Consider the following 16,708-nt stretch of genomic DNA (forward strand, 5'->3'; position numbering starts at 1 on the left):
GATACAAGATTTTCCTGACAAAATTCGAGTCGAGACACGGCTCTTCCGATAGAAAAATATACATTTTTCGCGTCGAGACATCACTTTTACAGCACATTTTCGAGACGAAACAGCCACAAATCTTGTCTCGTGCGCATCCCTACGTGGGAGACCCGGGTTCGATTCCCGGCGGGAGCTCATGTAGTTCGGATTGCACGTTAATCAATAGGTCCACGTCTCACATAGCCTCGCTGCTGAACAGGACGTTAAAGTCAAAATCAACTCAACCCCAAAAAGAATCTCAGGTCTTCTACGCTGAATTCCCAACTTTCACCCCCTTTCTCTTGAAGAGAGGTAGAGGAAATTGAAGATCTCAAGAAAAGTAAATGGGACATATACAGTATATTGCTTATAGAATCGAAATGTTCCTTGTCTGGGGAGGTTATGTGTTAACAAACGAAACAACAAAATTTATTTTTTTCGTAAGTTGTAAATATTGTATGATATACGAGCCAGGCAGTCCCGTTTTGAAATAGCTTGTTTCGGGGCAGGGTGAGATATATGTATGTATGTATGTATATACCAGTATTTATGTGTGTGTGTGTGTGTTTCTGTGTGTGTATGTGTGTGGATGAATGTACAATACGTATGTATGTATGGCCCTATTACCTTTTCTTTCCTTTACGTATTAGTTTAAATAATGAGAATTTTCAGAGATAAAGGATGACTTGAGAAGAAAGTTAGATGTGAAGTACAATCAAAATAGTGATATAAATATTCACTTGTTGTCTATATATTGATACTACCTGGTAACAATGACTATTTGACAGGGATCACAAACCCGAGTGATCGTAGGGTGGCAAGTCTGCAAATATGGCAGACAGTGAGTCGGACATCAGTCCGCAGAATGAGCATATTAAGGGAGTTCCATCTGGTCCTCGTGTAGTGACAATATATAAAACGGAAACTGGGTTTGGTTTTAATGTTCGAGGGCAAGTAAGTGAAGGTGGTCAATTACGAAGTATTAATGGAGAATTGTACGCACCACTTCAACATGTTAGTGCTGTGCTGGATGGGGGAGCTGCAGAAAAGGCCGGAATTCGAAAGGGCGATAGAATTCTTGAAGTGTAAGTAGAATTAACTTTGCAAAATATTCGGCATTTCGTGGAGTTTTAATCTAGTTACACCTATTGTTCTTTTTGACAAACACTGATAGAAACACTACTGTGAGGATTGCAACTTAAGACAATTCAGTTATTGACATTTGGTTGATTTAATTAGGTTAAAATTAATGTTACTGGAAGTAGTAAGACTTTTCAATTAAATTTTCATGTTTTGTTCGGCATCCCATTTGCCAATTGCAATCTATCGTCTTTAATCACACCAGGAGGTATTGGTAGTATTAAATGTCCGGAGCACAAATGGGGATATAACGGGGTGGGTGTTGGTGATTCGGAACTGTCAATTTAATTTTGTAACATTTCTCCATACAAAATGATAAGATAATATTTATAATAAAATATGAGTGTAGATGCGCACTGAGATTGATATAACGGAGCAGATTTACAATAGGGATCTATACATACATTCATTGCATATTCAACGTCTTTTTTCATGCAGATTTATTGTACGATTTTTTGTATCTTAAACATTCATTTTTGGGGTGTGGACTTGCATTCCTCTGTAAAAAAAATCACTTCAGGTGTTTTTCAGTGTACGTACACTATAAGAACTATTGTGCAAATGACACTAACCAACTTGTGCTAGGTGACCACTAAAAAGCACGGTTGCCTTCTAACCGAATTAGGGCAGGAACAAAGCGGGAGCGCCTTGGGGGAGCAGGTGCGTCAGTGAAGGTGGTTAAACATTTAAACGAGCATCGCGCAGAACACACTATATGGCATAAAATTACCTTACGTGTTAAATTATATATTTGTACGTTACTAAAGATGTTTTCATTGTTTGTATATTTGTGTTCCCAAGTAACATAACGCATTACCAGCGTAAATATCGCAATTATGTGGATCCCTTAACTCTTCTACACTTATATGGTTGCGCGTAATGAGTTATCACAGTGACTTAAGATAACTTCACTGCATAACTAGCTAGAGTCGTGGCAGAAACAAGAAAGGTCTTCGTGGGTGGTTTCGGCAATGTCCGAACACTCGTATCCTCTTACTAGTGACATTGTAAGTAAATGTGTATCCACCAACGTTGCCATAGTTTTGGTTTGTGTTATACTCTGATTTATGACTTACACATGTGGGTTTAAGAGGTCACTTTCCTCTCTTTCTTTTTCCCTCCTTGCCGTGAGTTTGAGATTCCACTTTGCTCTTTTCTCCCCCTCGCCAACGAAAGGTACGTGCTCTATTTTTGTTAATGCTAGTAAAGAAAAAAGTACACGACCACATCAATATTGTAATATTTCAGAGTACTCCGTATTTTTATTGTTGATCTATTTATAGCAAGAAATCATGTGTAATATTCGCTATTTAATGCAAATATCATAATTTATTTTTAAAAGTAAGTATTAAAATAGAAAATATACACCACTTTCAACTATTAAGGAGAATGAATTCTGTTATTATTTATTTATTTTGCTTATTTCAACTTTGTTTCGATAAAATTAAGAATATTAATTAAATAATGAGTAAAATATTTGCTTTTAAATGAGTAAAACAAGAAACGGCTTTTTGCAATCGATTTAGTATCCCAAGGATACGTTTTAATCTCCTTCTTGAATTCGCATAGTTTGAAAGTTTTAATTACAGTGAAACGATACTCACGTATGTCATCAAAATGTATATGTTAAGTGGAGGAATAGAGTTTAAAATGTATGTCAAGAATAGTATATTTCGCGACATGTAAGGGAGATGAAACAGTATATAAACTCGTTATTAAAAGTAAGTGAACACTTGCTCCAGCATTTTGTGAAATTCCGCTTTAAGAGAAAAAAATCTATAATTATTTTCTCAATATGTAATAAAATATACAGGCCACTCCGCTAAATTTTCTCATTCCAGTTTCTTAAAGTATATTATATTATGCTGCAGTTATTGCTTAAACATGAAATACGAGCGACATTATGTTTTGAGGAAATTTCATTCGAGGAAAATTACCTACATGAACTTTTTATATTTGTCAAGTATGTTTTTACGTAATCGCTTTATGTTCATTTATAGAAGCAAGTTTCTACTATACGACATGATGTGTGCTTGTAGTATTGCCTAAGAGAATAGATTTTGGGCTGTTCTGTCTCGAATAGTGTATTTGATTCTACTTGAAGGGTTCTGTTTCGTAATGTATCTCGTCCCGAAAATTTTGTTCCATCTCATCTCACGTATGTCTTTTTGTTCGATGAAGTAAAATTTATCATATTATTATTGCCGGTTATATTAAAATTGGTGTAGTAAATATTTAAGAATTACCAATCCTCTGTTGATGGTGTGATTGAACTCGGTGAAAAGTAAGAAAATAAATGCATCTCTCAATATAAGAAATGTGTATCACAACAGCTTCTGAGAGCTGTCTCGTCGGTACGTAAATAGCGTACACACCTCCGGCGTGGGATTCCTGGCGGGAGCTCATCTTCGGATCCTACACTAAGCTGTACATTCACGTTTCATATAGCCTTTCTGCTGAAAGCGACGCTAATCTCAAATCTAACTAATTAACAATTTCTGCAAAATTTTCTGATTTTCATAAAACGTGTTTTATGTGTGAGTCTCTGCTTGTATGTTGCATTTGAAATTTAAGAACTATTCATATCGCTTGGAATTGAGATCAGTCAAGGATTAGGGTTAAATTTACTCTATTATTTTTTTAAAGCATACTCTCGCTTACTTTTTCTCTTCTTATTCTTGTCATACCCTCTGTTGAATTCATTATAATACAATTTCTTCAGAACGCACTTAACATTCTTCTTCTTCTCTTCCCTATATTTGCCAGCACTGACTCGAGCGGTTGGATGGAATTCTCTTCGTTTTACTCTTTTATTTTCAGACTAGCTTTCCGCCAACCATGGCCTGAACACAGCACTAGGCATCTTTCTTATCTATCGAATAAGGAAGAGAAAGAAGAAATTTTAATACTATAGTAATGTTCTTCTGGTGTCACAAGGAAAATCAGTTAAAGAAAATTAATTAGGACGACCTATGCTCTGGTGTAGAATTTTATAAAAATAATCGATGTAATATAATGTAATTATGTAATAAAGTAATTAAATATAATGTAATAAAATGCAAAATATAATTAAAATACATTCTTTATAAATTTCTGATCTCATGTTGCCTTGTCTATTATGTTAATGAGAAAGTTGGATACTTCTACATCATACATTTCAGGTATTATTTGATTAGAATTCAAGAGTATTTTGTATAGATTAAAATCCCATCCTTCTTTTTCAATACATGTATTCATGTTTATAACTTTAAAAGAATGCACACTCCAAAGTAAGGAAGGGAAAAATAAACACATTAACTAATATTTCTGCATATGGTTCATCTTTCTCCAAAGGAAAAATGAAGATTTTTCCACTCAAAGTATCAAATAACAAAACAACACAAACCATTCGGAGTTTCTACGCTACTTTTTTTTTCTTTTTCGCCAAAACCTTTCTGAAGTGACAGGGAAGAATACTCACCCCTCTGGTCGAAAATTGTCAGCTAGCTTGAATTTCTTGGCAACACCGGATTTCGGAGAAAATATCTGTTTCACTACCATGTAGTAGGAGGAGAAGGTTAATAGGTCAATTTTCCATACCTCCCCCCAAGCTTTTTAAGATGTTTCTACAAGTTTACCTTATGGGCGAGGATTTTGGATAATTTTTGAACCGGGAGGGGCCAAAATCAGATAAAATCACCATGTTTACAGGGGAATTGAGTTGATGTTACGTAAGTGTAATTTCTAAGTACCAACATAACATAACCCACGAAATTTAAGCAAATATTTTAGCCCCCAGTTCCAAAAATATGCCAGGGATTTTTATGTAGATACGCATTCCACAGGTAAAAGCACGGCTAAACTGCCACAGATGGCGGCGTCGGATAAAACCCACATAAATCTGTTTTCAGCGTTGTATTTCAACTTATCTGTTATTACTTTCATGTATCTTATCTACAATTACCCCTGTTTCATTTCCGGTCTTCACTATTTACTATTAATCACAAGTATTTCTTATTTTCACGGCTCTTTTGCTCTTTCCTACGCCCGTATACATCAGTATAGTATTGCTGCCCAAAATTAGTATCTTGGAACTGTTAAGTGTTGCAAAGTACACACTACCCATTAATGACTAAAAGAATGCGGCCGATTATATATATATATCATGTCTTCCCAAAGGGTGAGTTTAAATTTACATTGAAGTTGAACCACCCGAGCGTGACGTAATGTGACGTGGTATTTAGTCCACTTTGCACACACAATTTTTATTGATAAAAAAAGTGCGTGCAGTTTTACTATAGGGATCCATAGTATAAGTAGTAGCAGTAGTAGTAGTAGTAGGAGGAGGAGGAATGGGTTAGAAGTCCCGCAGGGCTCGTTTTGTTCCACCTTGACCCCAATCATAATACAGCAGCATACATATCCTAAGTTAATAACATAGTGGGTTTGAAACACTGTCAGATAATGCTCTACTGCCACCTCACCTCATATAGCATCAATCCGCGAACACATACAGTCCATAATTTTACTTGTATTCTCCCTAATTAGTCACCCTCCAGCAGGGTTGGCAAAACCTGTGACTTTTATTTTAAAAAAAAATTCTTTTTGGTTTAAACCAGTTTTTTTTTTTTTTTTTTTTTTTTTTTGTGTGTGTGTGTGTGCTCTATGTATTTATATCACATATGAACAGAAATAAGTTTGTTTCGCCTTAGTGTTATTATGCAACAACCGGGTTTTGCTGGAAGGGGTCACATAAGCTTGAAACGGAATCCAAACCGCTTCACGGCTTACATCCGAGAGGAATTGTCCTCCATTTGAACTTGAAACCGGGACTGATTGGCCACAAATGCGATACGTCTGACGACTCACTCATGAAGGACTCCTGATAAAAATTCGTTGTACTGATCTTTACATATTAGAGTCATTTCAGAACGACAAAAAGATAAACAGCTGCACAAGTGAAACCATTACATATGTACAGTCCATACAGAATTATGGGCAGTTTCAAAATATTGCAGAATACAGAAGAGCTAATTTAGTCCAAGTTAGTTCACTACGACTTTTATTAGTCCAAGTTAAAGGAATGCGACGACTTAACTTGTATATCACTAAGAAAAGTAAATAAAGATACGAACTATTTGAATCCACTTTGGCTCTGACCCATTTATACATAAATAGATACCAAAGATACTTCTGATTTCAATATATGCCTCTCGCTGGGTTTGTATGAACCCCCCTCCCTCCAAAACACGTACGGCATTTCGATGTATTTTATCAATAGTAAACATTAATAAAACGAAACAATATTTAGAATTTTTCTTTGATTGCAATTGCATAATCATAATAACAAACTATAAAAAAGTCACACAAGAAACATTCATAAACTTATTTTTTTTTTAAAAAAAAAGTTGCTTTTGTAGTATAATTTCTGAGTAATGAATGGGGAATTTAGGTCTGACTTAATACGCATAATATACTGGAGTTAAAAGTGGTAATCCACAAATGTGTTCATCAAGATTTTATAAATACTTACACTATTACGAACATTTTTCTTGTTTTGGTTTAAACCAGTTGGTTTATATCAGGGTTGGCAAAAGCCATGGTTTTTATTGAAAAAACCAAAAAACCAGGTTTTTTTGGTTTAAACCAGTTTTTTTTTGTTTAACCCAGTTTTTTTTTTTTTTTGGTTTAAATAATTTGCTCAATGTATTTATATCACATATGGACAGAAGTAAGCTTGTTTCGCCTTAGTGTTAGTATGCAACAACCGGATTATGCTGGAAGGGGTCACATGGCTTAAAGCGGGATCCAAACCGCTTCTCGGCTTACATCCAAGAGAAATTGTCCTCCATTTGAACTCGAAACCGGGACTAATTGGCCACAAATGGGATACGTCTGTCGACTCACTCACGAAGAACTCCTGATAAAAATACGTTGACTGATCTTAACATACTTGTTAATATAATCGTCACACATTTGTGGGTTATTACGTTTCACTCCCGTATATTGTTCGTATTATATTCAGACCTAAATTCCCCATTCAGTACTCAAAGAGATTATGCTACAAAAGCGACTTTTGTTCTTTTAATAAGTTTATGAAGGTTTCTTTTGTGATTTTTTTAATAATTATTATTGTTATGCAATTACAATTAAAGAAAAATTATAAATATTGTTTCGTTTTAATAATGTTTACTGTTGGTAAAATACATCGAAGTGCCGTACTTTTTTTTTTTGAGGGGGGGGGGGCAACACGACAGACATTTACATCTGAAAACATTCATGAGTTAATAAATTGAAATTTTAAATAACAAAATGGGATATTTGTACTCTACGAACTCATGTTCTCTGCACTTTGCATACATACATACACACACACACACACACACAGAAGAGTTGAATTGAGTTGATTTTGAGTTTAACGTCCCTTTCAGCTGCGAGACAGTATAAGATGGGACCAACTGATTAACGTGAAATCCGAACTACATGAGCTCCCGCTGGGAATCGAAGGCAGGTCTTCTATGCCAAAGGCACGTATGCTAACCGCTTAGCAACGAAGGAGCTCGCAGATGAAGAGAGAGAGAGAGAGAGAGAGAGAAACACTGTGTAAAAGTTTACTTCCCAACTTGAAATACTAGAAAATTTTCCGGTTCCCGAAAGCTAGTTGGAAAATTATAATTTGTTGGTGATTAATTTTCCTCTACAGAAATTCAATTTTGTAGCTGAATGTGCAGTTAAATATAGTGGAAAATTTTCCACCTAACATCACTGTACATAATATCCAAAATTGTCCGGCTTATGGAAAGGTTTTTCCACTTGTTTCTACATCGTGATGAAAATTTTCCGATTTATGAAAATTCCTTTCACTTGTTTCTATAGAGCAATAAAACTTTCCGATTCACAAAAAGTTGTTTTACTTTTTGCTTCAAAATGATACATTTTCTGACTCTCAAAAAGTTCTTCAATTTTTCCATATAAGACAGAAAATATTTCGATTCATGAAAAAATGTTTAACTTGTTCCTACATACTACTGAAAATTGTGTGTGCCATGAGAATTTTCAGATTCTTTAAGCGATCTTTCACTTTTTACATTTCTGTACATGAATTCAAACCAATTTTATGATTGCTGAGGAATTTTTACTTGATTACTGATACTTTTTAGAACGGAAAATTTTCCACTTCACATCACTAGTTCGTATCCCTTTAAAAAAAAACTGTAGGAAGTGAAGAGAGTAATGAAAAATGCTCCCACGTACCTCAGATAATACAAGAAATGATCCTCTTCATAAAAAAAAGAAGTTTCTTGAATCAAAGTTTTTGATATTTTTTACCACTGTTTGAAATTTCCTGTTTTTTTGGCATAGGCAATAATAGTAAATTTGAAGGCATATGAGGAGAAATCAAGAACTTGAAAATATTCTGGTCCACAAATTCTGGCAATAAAAGTGATCATATCTACACTCTTCACACAGTTCATATTATATAATTACAAAGTTTGCCTCTGCTAAACTCCATTTACTAACCCTTTTAGGATTTTTATGGTAATAAAAGTTACCATGACGTAGTGTTGTATTAAACGCTTATGAAACTCATATAACACGTATTGAACCAATTTTATTTATTGGTCAAGCCAAGCATGGACCGAAGAACATCCCAGATGCGTTTTGGAACCGGAGGTCAACTTTGCTGCGCCAAGTGGGGGGAGGAGCATGACTTTTTTTTTTCTTAAGGCAAATTCCAAAAATTTTTCACGCCCTTAGTTCTCAAGGTAACAGATTCAAATTTTGCACGAATTGTGTGCACCTTTGAGGTTTTTTTTTAAAATTATCTCTATGTGAACCCGAGCACAAGGGGCGTAAATGTGCTGAGGGTTTTTTTTCTTTTAGAAAAAATTCCGGTTTTTCCCGAATTTCGCGGTTCAGGTGTATGATAACGGACATGTGAGTGGTAATATTGGAAAGGGCGCGTTATACTGAAGAAAATGACGTATGAACAATGATCCTAGTTCAAATAGTAATGTTGCAGGAAATTTTTATATTATGTACTATGTATATGAAATCTATATCTATTTTTGACCTTCGGCCAAATTTTGAAAAGTTCTCCCGTCCTTATTTTTGAAGACTTCGGATTGAAATTTTGTACACGCATTATGTGTAACTCTTAAGTATTTTTCAGGTGATTTTGTCTACATCAACCCTAGCCCGGGTCAGAGGGACTCATATTTTCCGAAAGGTGGGTTTTAAAAAAATCCCGGATTTTCACTATTTTTCCGTTTATGATCATGCGAGTGGTATCCTTTAAAAGGTTGCTTTATTCTGAAGAGAATGAGGTATGAACTATTGTCCTACGATAAATAGTAATGACACAGTAAATTTTTATATTATGTACTATGTATATAAATCAATATGGACCTGTCTGTATATTTTTGACCTTCGGCCAAATTTTGAAAAATTCCTCCGTCCGTATTTTCTAAGACATCGGATTGGAATTTTGTATATGCATTGTGTATACTTCTAGGTATTTCTCAGGTGATTTTGAGGTGTCTACGTCAGCCTTGGCCCGGGGCAGATGGGCTCAAATTTTCCGAAAAGGAGAGTTTTTCGGAAAATTTCCCGTTTCTGGTGCATGATATGGGCATGCGTGTGGTATCCTTTGAAAGGTTGCTTTATTCTGAAGAGAATGAAGTATGAGCCATTATCCTACGATAAATAGTAATGTTGTAGGATATGTTTAAAATATAAAATGAATCACCTTCAGATTTTCAAAGATTTTTTGCGTCCTTCGTTTTCAAGATATAAGATTAAAATTTTGCACACGCATTGTGTACATGGCTACATATTTTTCAAGTGATTTTCAGATCCCTAAATGAATCCAGGACCGAGCCAGAGGGGCAAAGTAGTTTTGATTTTTTTTTTCGAAAAATTCCGTTTTTTCCAATTTTCCTCTTTCTGATGTATATATGGATAAGCAAGTGGTACCGTTGGAAAGGTTGCTTTATTCTGAAATATATATATATATATATATATATATATATATATATATATATATATATATAAAACGAGGTATGAACCATGATCCTACGATAAATAGAACGAAAGCAGTAGCTGTTTGACTGAACTCTTTACGCCACTGAAGAATTCTCCTTCGTAATCCACAATCACAAAATAATTTCACCTTATCTTTCGTTTGGTTTTGAGTAGTTAGTGTTCTTTTTACCTTCTCTTGTGACCATCAACTTCCTTCCTTTTTCTGTTTGATTTCGTCTAACAATTTGTCAAATTCGTCGTCCTCAAATTCCTTGTAAACGGAGAAGTCAGTTTGATTCACTACTGAGGCTATTGTATCTGTGCGAATTAACCTTTTTTTCTTTCTTTGCATTTTTCTGGTGTTAAGATTAAGTTTTGAAGTTTGTGTAGAGGGTTTGTTTACACTTCTGTGCACAAAATCTAATGTGCTTATATTTTTTCCAGGTGTGACATTCCCTTTCTTCTTTCGTCCCCTAGTTTCACTCTAGATCTCACCACAACGCTTATTGTGCAGGAATTCTGACACTGTATCACTAATTCTTGATGCTAGTTCTTCACGAACAACAGTAGTTTTGGTTGTTTGGGAAGATGATGTAGAATTGGTAGTCTCGTCTCTGTTTAAGGGATATATCTGTTTTTTTTTTTTTTTTAAATCCATTTACTACCGATGCATTTTCATCTATCTTTAGAATCGTTATTAGTCCTTTTAACAATTTGAGGAAATCACTCTTACATACAGGAGATGACTTTCCTATTTTGAGTTTGTAGTCCATTAGTATCTCCCTTCATGCACCTTTCGTAGGGCGAAAAAAGGCATATCCAGTGGCTACATTAGATGTGACGAGTTTGCTGATAGACAAATATATTTAATATTCTTTTGGCATGTCTGGATTATGTTGACATTCAAATGGCTTGACAGTTGTCGCTAATAATGAGTACTTTACCTCTTGTTTTTAACGAGGTAAGACAAATGTCGAAAACCAATCATTAAAGGTTGTACCATCAAACCAACCAGAAGTGTTGTATTATATCTTCATCCAAGAGGACTACCCTCAGTGCATATGGTTCACAATTCGTACGATATGTAAACTACGTAGGGAAGAAATAGAAATCCCTCAGCATTGCCACACAACATAACTAATGTTGATTTGGCGATTGTCAAAAATCTTTCGGGGTACTAGAGCCCTCGCTTTATGATTTTCATTTTATCTTGATTATTTGTTCAGTTTGTTTCATCAAAGTTTAATATATTTGCTAGGGGGCAAATCTGTAAGTTCCGTAAATAAACAGTCAAAAATATAAAGGGTTTAAGGTGAAATTTCTTTCTTTGTATTTGATAAATTTTTTCTGTTAGTTCTGGATGTCTTGGCATGAAACTTCTGTACCAGTCATATTCTGATGAGTTGTCCGTTAAATTTTATTTACGATAACTCCATTTCTGTCTAGGAAGGATTTCGAAGTAGTCTGATATCAAAACCATTCAATGGGAAACTAAAGATTGAAGACGTCATAATATAATCACTAAACACGCCTTCATTTTCAGCACTAACAACTGTCTATCCCCTCGGGACTTTAGATATTCACATTTATTTATGTATTTAATTTTTCATTGTACTTCTAGATATCCCATACAGTTTCTCAGCAGTTCGTTGAGTCAGTTCCTTTCTTTGACTTTTAAATAAAACCTTATTCAATTTATCTAGCATAAAATCTGCATAAGTGCAACTATCGGGCTTTTTCGTTTTTGATAGAAGTTCTTGGCACATTTAGTTTCTTTTACCATTTTGTTAATACAAGTACTACCTGAAACTAATACGAAAACATACTGTAATTAAGTTTTATGTACCATACTGGAACGTGAACTAAATACCTGCTTGTTTGTCTTCCTATTTGCTCTGGGAAACATTCAATTATCACGTGCTCGTCACCTCCTAATAGCAAAAAATTATAGAGTTGAAATGGACCCAGGCCAAATCTACTTAACAAAATAAATTAAGAACCTGGAAAATTGATTGACTAGAAATTTTATAAGATTTTCGCATTCAAAATGTAGCCAGTGTAGATGTAATTGTCAGACTGATAAAAATGGACAATCGGAGGGACAATACAGAAACCGAAAATAATTACCCATCAAGTTATTTCTTTTTAATGCAAATTGTGGAGATGATAGTCAAGAAGCTACAAAACATTCTGAGATTAAACGTCAAGGCAGTATTGCGAATAGTTTTTCCAAAAACTACTCTTGAAACTTCTTTCCCGTTTTGGGTTCATGTCACTTCCAGGGCTCAAGACACCCAATGTTACGGTACACGTACTTACTTCAAGGACTGTTCAATAGTTCAGCTTCATTACTTCATACACTGGCGTCACCTGTGTGCACTGTATAATGAATTACTTATGATGTACGGTAGTGACTGCAGGCCTACACAATTTTTCCCCCCTACAGTTATCCGTAACTATACATTTCACAACCTATATTTCATACTTACGCACAAATCTATCATTATTTTTCATATTCGTCTTGTGAATTTTAAAAATATCTGGATCCCTATTGTAAATTATAACCGATATTACTATTTGGTTGAATGTTCATTAGTTTCGATGTTCTTGAGTATGGAAGTGGTAATATGTTCAGCCATCTGGTTAAGGCTCTTTACCTTAAGTGTACTCTCCCTTTCTCGAATTTTAACGAATAACTTTAATTCAATGAAGAATATCAGAAATGTAAAAAGTAAGCCAGATAGTATCTACAAAACATTATTATGTGGATTAATGATTGTTTTCAAGACCTTTCGTATAACGTCGTAAACTGCACACCCAGATTTGTGGTCTCTTAAGAAAATGTTTGGTTTAGAATTGGTTACTAGTTTATTTAATAGCGGTTTCTAGACATCACCTGTTTACTTTTTATATTCTTCATATTTTTCAACGTCTTTAAGTTATTCAATAAAATTCGAAAATATAGGGGGTGAATTTTAGCGAACAGCCTTGGACAATCATTGGTGGGGGGTATACTTTAAGCCAGTATATATAGTTTTGATCTACAGCAAGGTGAAAAGAAATTACAGAAGGTATGGGGAGATGTTCTGAATACTGTACATTCAACACTAATAAAGCGGCAGTCGTTTCATAATTTCAGAAATTGTTTGCGCCAGCGTGTCTGACAAAAATGCATTCAAGGACAAGGGGTAGAAATCTATTGGTACGCAAAGAAAATGTATTGGTTACGGAATTAATCATGCTTTGGAATGTCAAGATTATATTATGATTACTCTTTTCTGACAGTTTACTCTACACATTGACAAATAAGTTGTACACATTATGGAATATCCCGGCCAATATGTTATGACTTCAAATATTGTCTCCGTTACTTATTTATTACTTAAGAAATACCGAGTGTCTTCAAAACTTTACTACATACACTAGTACAAAACTGTTAGTTTCGAGATGTACTAGGAAGTATTGGATACGGAATGAGCAAAGGTGGTTGAGTTATACAGAGTTTGGGCTCTTCTTAAAGCATTTTGGCGCCGATTGTATCCTTGTAAAATTAAATTTGTATCTGTAAATTAAACTAAATTTAGAACTTAATTAGGAAGTTTTTCTTCTAGTGTTTTGACAGTTCTTGTTATCTCCGTCAGCAACGAGCTCATTGATTCTGTTTTTATAAAATCTTGCACGTGTGTGCTGCAAGGCGCAATAGATTTTAATTTAGATTTGTTTTTTTCTGAATTTGATCGGCATTGAGATATTTCGTATTGAAGCACTAGGAACATCAGAGAGAATTTCTCGTTTTATGTCCCATCTTGTTTTGTAGATAAAGGTAATGAAACTAATGGTCATGAAAAGCATTGGTTGACAGTATAAGAGGGAACAGGAGGGCCTCGAGAAATACGTCCACTACATGCCCAAATGGCCTGCGATCGAACCTAGTACCCCTCGCTCCAGCAGTGAGCGCTCTATCACTGTTCCAGTTGTTGAACGCACATAAAAATTATATTTACCCAGGATCTTTACTTAATTTGCTGTTAGCAAATGAACTTTAATATGGTTGGATCGGCCTCCCCCTAACTTCTACTGGGCCCCCTCTACGTTTTTGGGCTGGTTACCGGCCTGCTGACGTCATTCACAAAATCAGAATGTAATATCGATTACCGCAAACTAGAACGCAAATTTTGCATTGGTTTACTCAAACTGCTATGGAAAGAGGTTCAAAGTAGTTCAAAAAATCGGTGTTGCAAGCGATAAACGAAAAACTGTTGATTTGTTTCAGCACCAGGGTTGGCAAAAACCGTGGTTTTTATTGAAAAAACAAAAAAACAGGTTTTTATGGTTTAACCCGTTTTTTTTTTTTTGTTTGTTTAAATCAGTTTTTCTTATTTAAATAATTTGCACTGTGTTTATATCACATTTGAACATAAATAAGTTTGTTTCGCCTTGGTGTTATTATACAACAACCGGGTTATGCTGGAAGGGGTTACATAAGCTTAAAGCGAAATCCAAACCGCTTCTCGGCTTACATCTGGGAGAAATTTTCCTCCATCTGAACTCGAAACCGGGATTAACTGGCAATACGTCTGTCGACTCACTCATGAAGGACTCCTGATAAAAATACGTTGTACTGATCTTTACATACTTGTTAATATAATCGTCAAGAGTCATTTCAGAAGGACAAAAAGATAAAACAGTTCCACAATTGAAGCCATTATACAGAATTACATATGGACAATTTCAAAATACTGCAGAGTACAGAATAACTAATTTAGTCCAAGTTAGTTTACTACGACTCTTATTAGTCCAAGTTAAAGAAATACAACGATTTAATTTGCATATCAGTAAGAAAAGTGAATAAAGATACGAATTATTTGAGTCCACTTTGGTTCTGACTCATTTATACATTAATAGATGCCAAAAATACTTCTGATTAAATGCCTGTCGTGGTGCCCTCCCCTCCCCCCAAAAGTACGGCACTTCGATGTATTTTACCAACAGTAAACATTATCAAAACGAAACAATATTTAGAATTTTTCTTTGATTGCAATTGCATAACAATAATAACTATATATAAAAAAAGAAACACTCATAAACTTATAAAAAGGACAAAAGTTGCTTTTGTAGCATAATGTCTTTGAGTACTGAATGGGGAATTTAGGTCTGAATATAATACGAATAATATACGGGAGTGAAACGTGATAACCCACAAATGTGTGTTCAAGATTTTACGAACTCTTACACTTTTACGAACATTTTTCGTTTTTGGTTTAAACCAACCAACCCTGTTCAGCACGGAAACGTATTGGCGTTCTATGAAATCAATATTGTTGTGGGGTTGCAAACACAAGTTTTTACTTATTACCTTAAAATAGGAATGCAAATAAGCAACAAATTTTTACTAGCTCACATCCCACAATAGAAATCATTTACGTACCTTTGGTATGATATTAAATACTCGACGCATCGATGAACGACTCGCTGGAGAGTGGTCATTTGCATCCCTGCCTTAAAAAGTTATTACGTATGATTTGTTAATGACAATGTGATATACAAGGTGCCGAGTAATGAATTATAGTCTACGCAGGTGCGTTTTCAAAATCAGAAAGTCAAAGTCTGAAATACTTGTTCGGCGTTTTGATGGTGAAGAGTTCACTTAGATAATCATGCTCTTTTAGCCAATCAGGTTAATCATGACGGTGAGAATGAAGGCTTTGAGAAATTCGCAAAGAAGGCTCCTTCTGAATTTCCGTTACATTTCACAAAAAATATTTTTACCGTAAAAGAATCAAAATTAAAATGCTATTTGTGTGGTTACATACAGAATAAAATTACAGATTTACATACAGAATAAAATGGAGCAAGAAGTAAAATACCCGGAAAATATGTGTGTGTGTCTCATTGTGCCACATGAAATGCTTCATATGTATTTAGTCAATTTTGTTATTAGTATTAATATGGTTATGTGGCCAGTATGTATTAATGAGTTGTTTTCTTTAATTTTTTTCATGTTCATTGTGTTAAGGTATCCATGAAACAAAAGTGTAACATTCGGAGAGAACTGTTTTTATGATTAGAGAATCAGAACCTGAAACGAAGAACTGATAAAACCTTAAGATGTACACGTAAAGTAGATAGTAAGATCCCGTTAATTGAAGGCGACTTGAAAGTGATAAGGTTGTTTTGTTCCTCTTATTTGTCTCTTGTAAACTTTCGAGTGTTATTTTTATTATAGCTGCCCCCACTTTTGTAGTATTTTCTCAATGATTCTTATCCGCGAGTCTGACCTTTTATCGTCATTTACTGTATATCGGTCTGAGTACTCACCATTTTCTCTACTGTGTGTTCTTAGATATCGAAATATTTATACGAAATGGTTGACCATTAAATGTTATCCCCAGAATCTTCTGTTTTCTACATGCTAATCGGCTAAGCACTCAAAATGTTGCTGTCTACTTTGGCAGAAGCAACAGCTTTGAAGCTACGCTGCATTGTCACTACTGTCGGTAGTAAATGTCAGTTATCCAGGTTTACGGTGTCCGTTCTATTACAA

At 34.7% G+C, this 16,708-nt stretch overlaps 1 protein-coding gene across 1 annotated transcript in view; it reads left to right on the forward strand.

The window, feature by feature from the left end:
- The first annotated feature begins 815 nt into the window (after positions 1 to 815).
- Snx27 (sorting nexin 27) overlaps positions 816 to 16,708 on the forward strand; it is a 157,400-nt gene continuing 141,507 nt past the window's right edge. Inside the window, exon 1 of the mRNA XM_081734099.1 lies at positions 816 to 1,106. Within this exon, the coding sequence (XP_081590225.1) occupies positions 853 to 1,106 (254 nt within the window). The 5' untranslated portion in view covers positions 816 to 852. The remainder of the gene's footprint in view (positions 1,107 to 16,708) is intronic.

Source organism: Thermobia domestica, chromosome 12, assembly GCF_964235325.1.
Source record: "Thermobia domestica chromosome 12, izTheDome1.hap1.1, whole genome shotgun sequence".
Taxonomy (NCBI): Eukaryota; Metazoa; Arthropoda; class Insecta; order Zygentoma; family Lepismatidae; genus Thermobia; species Thermobia domestica.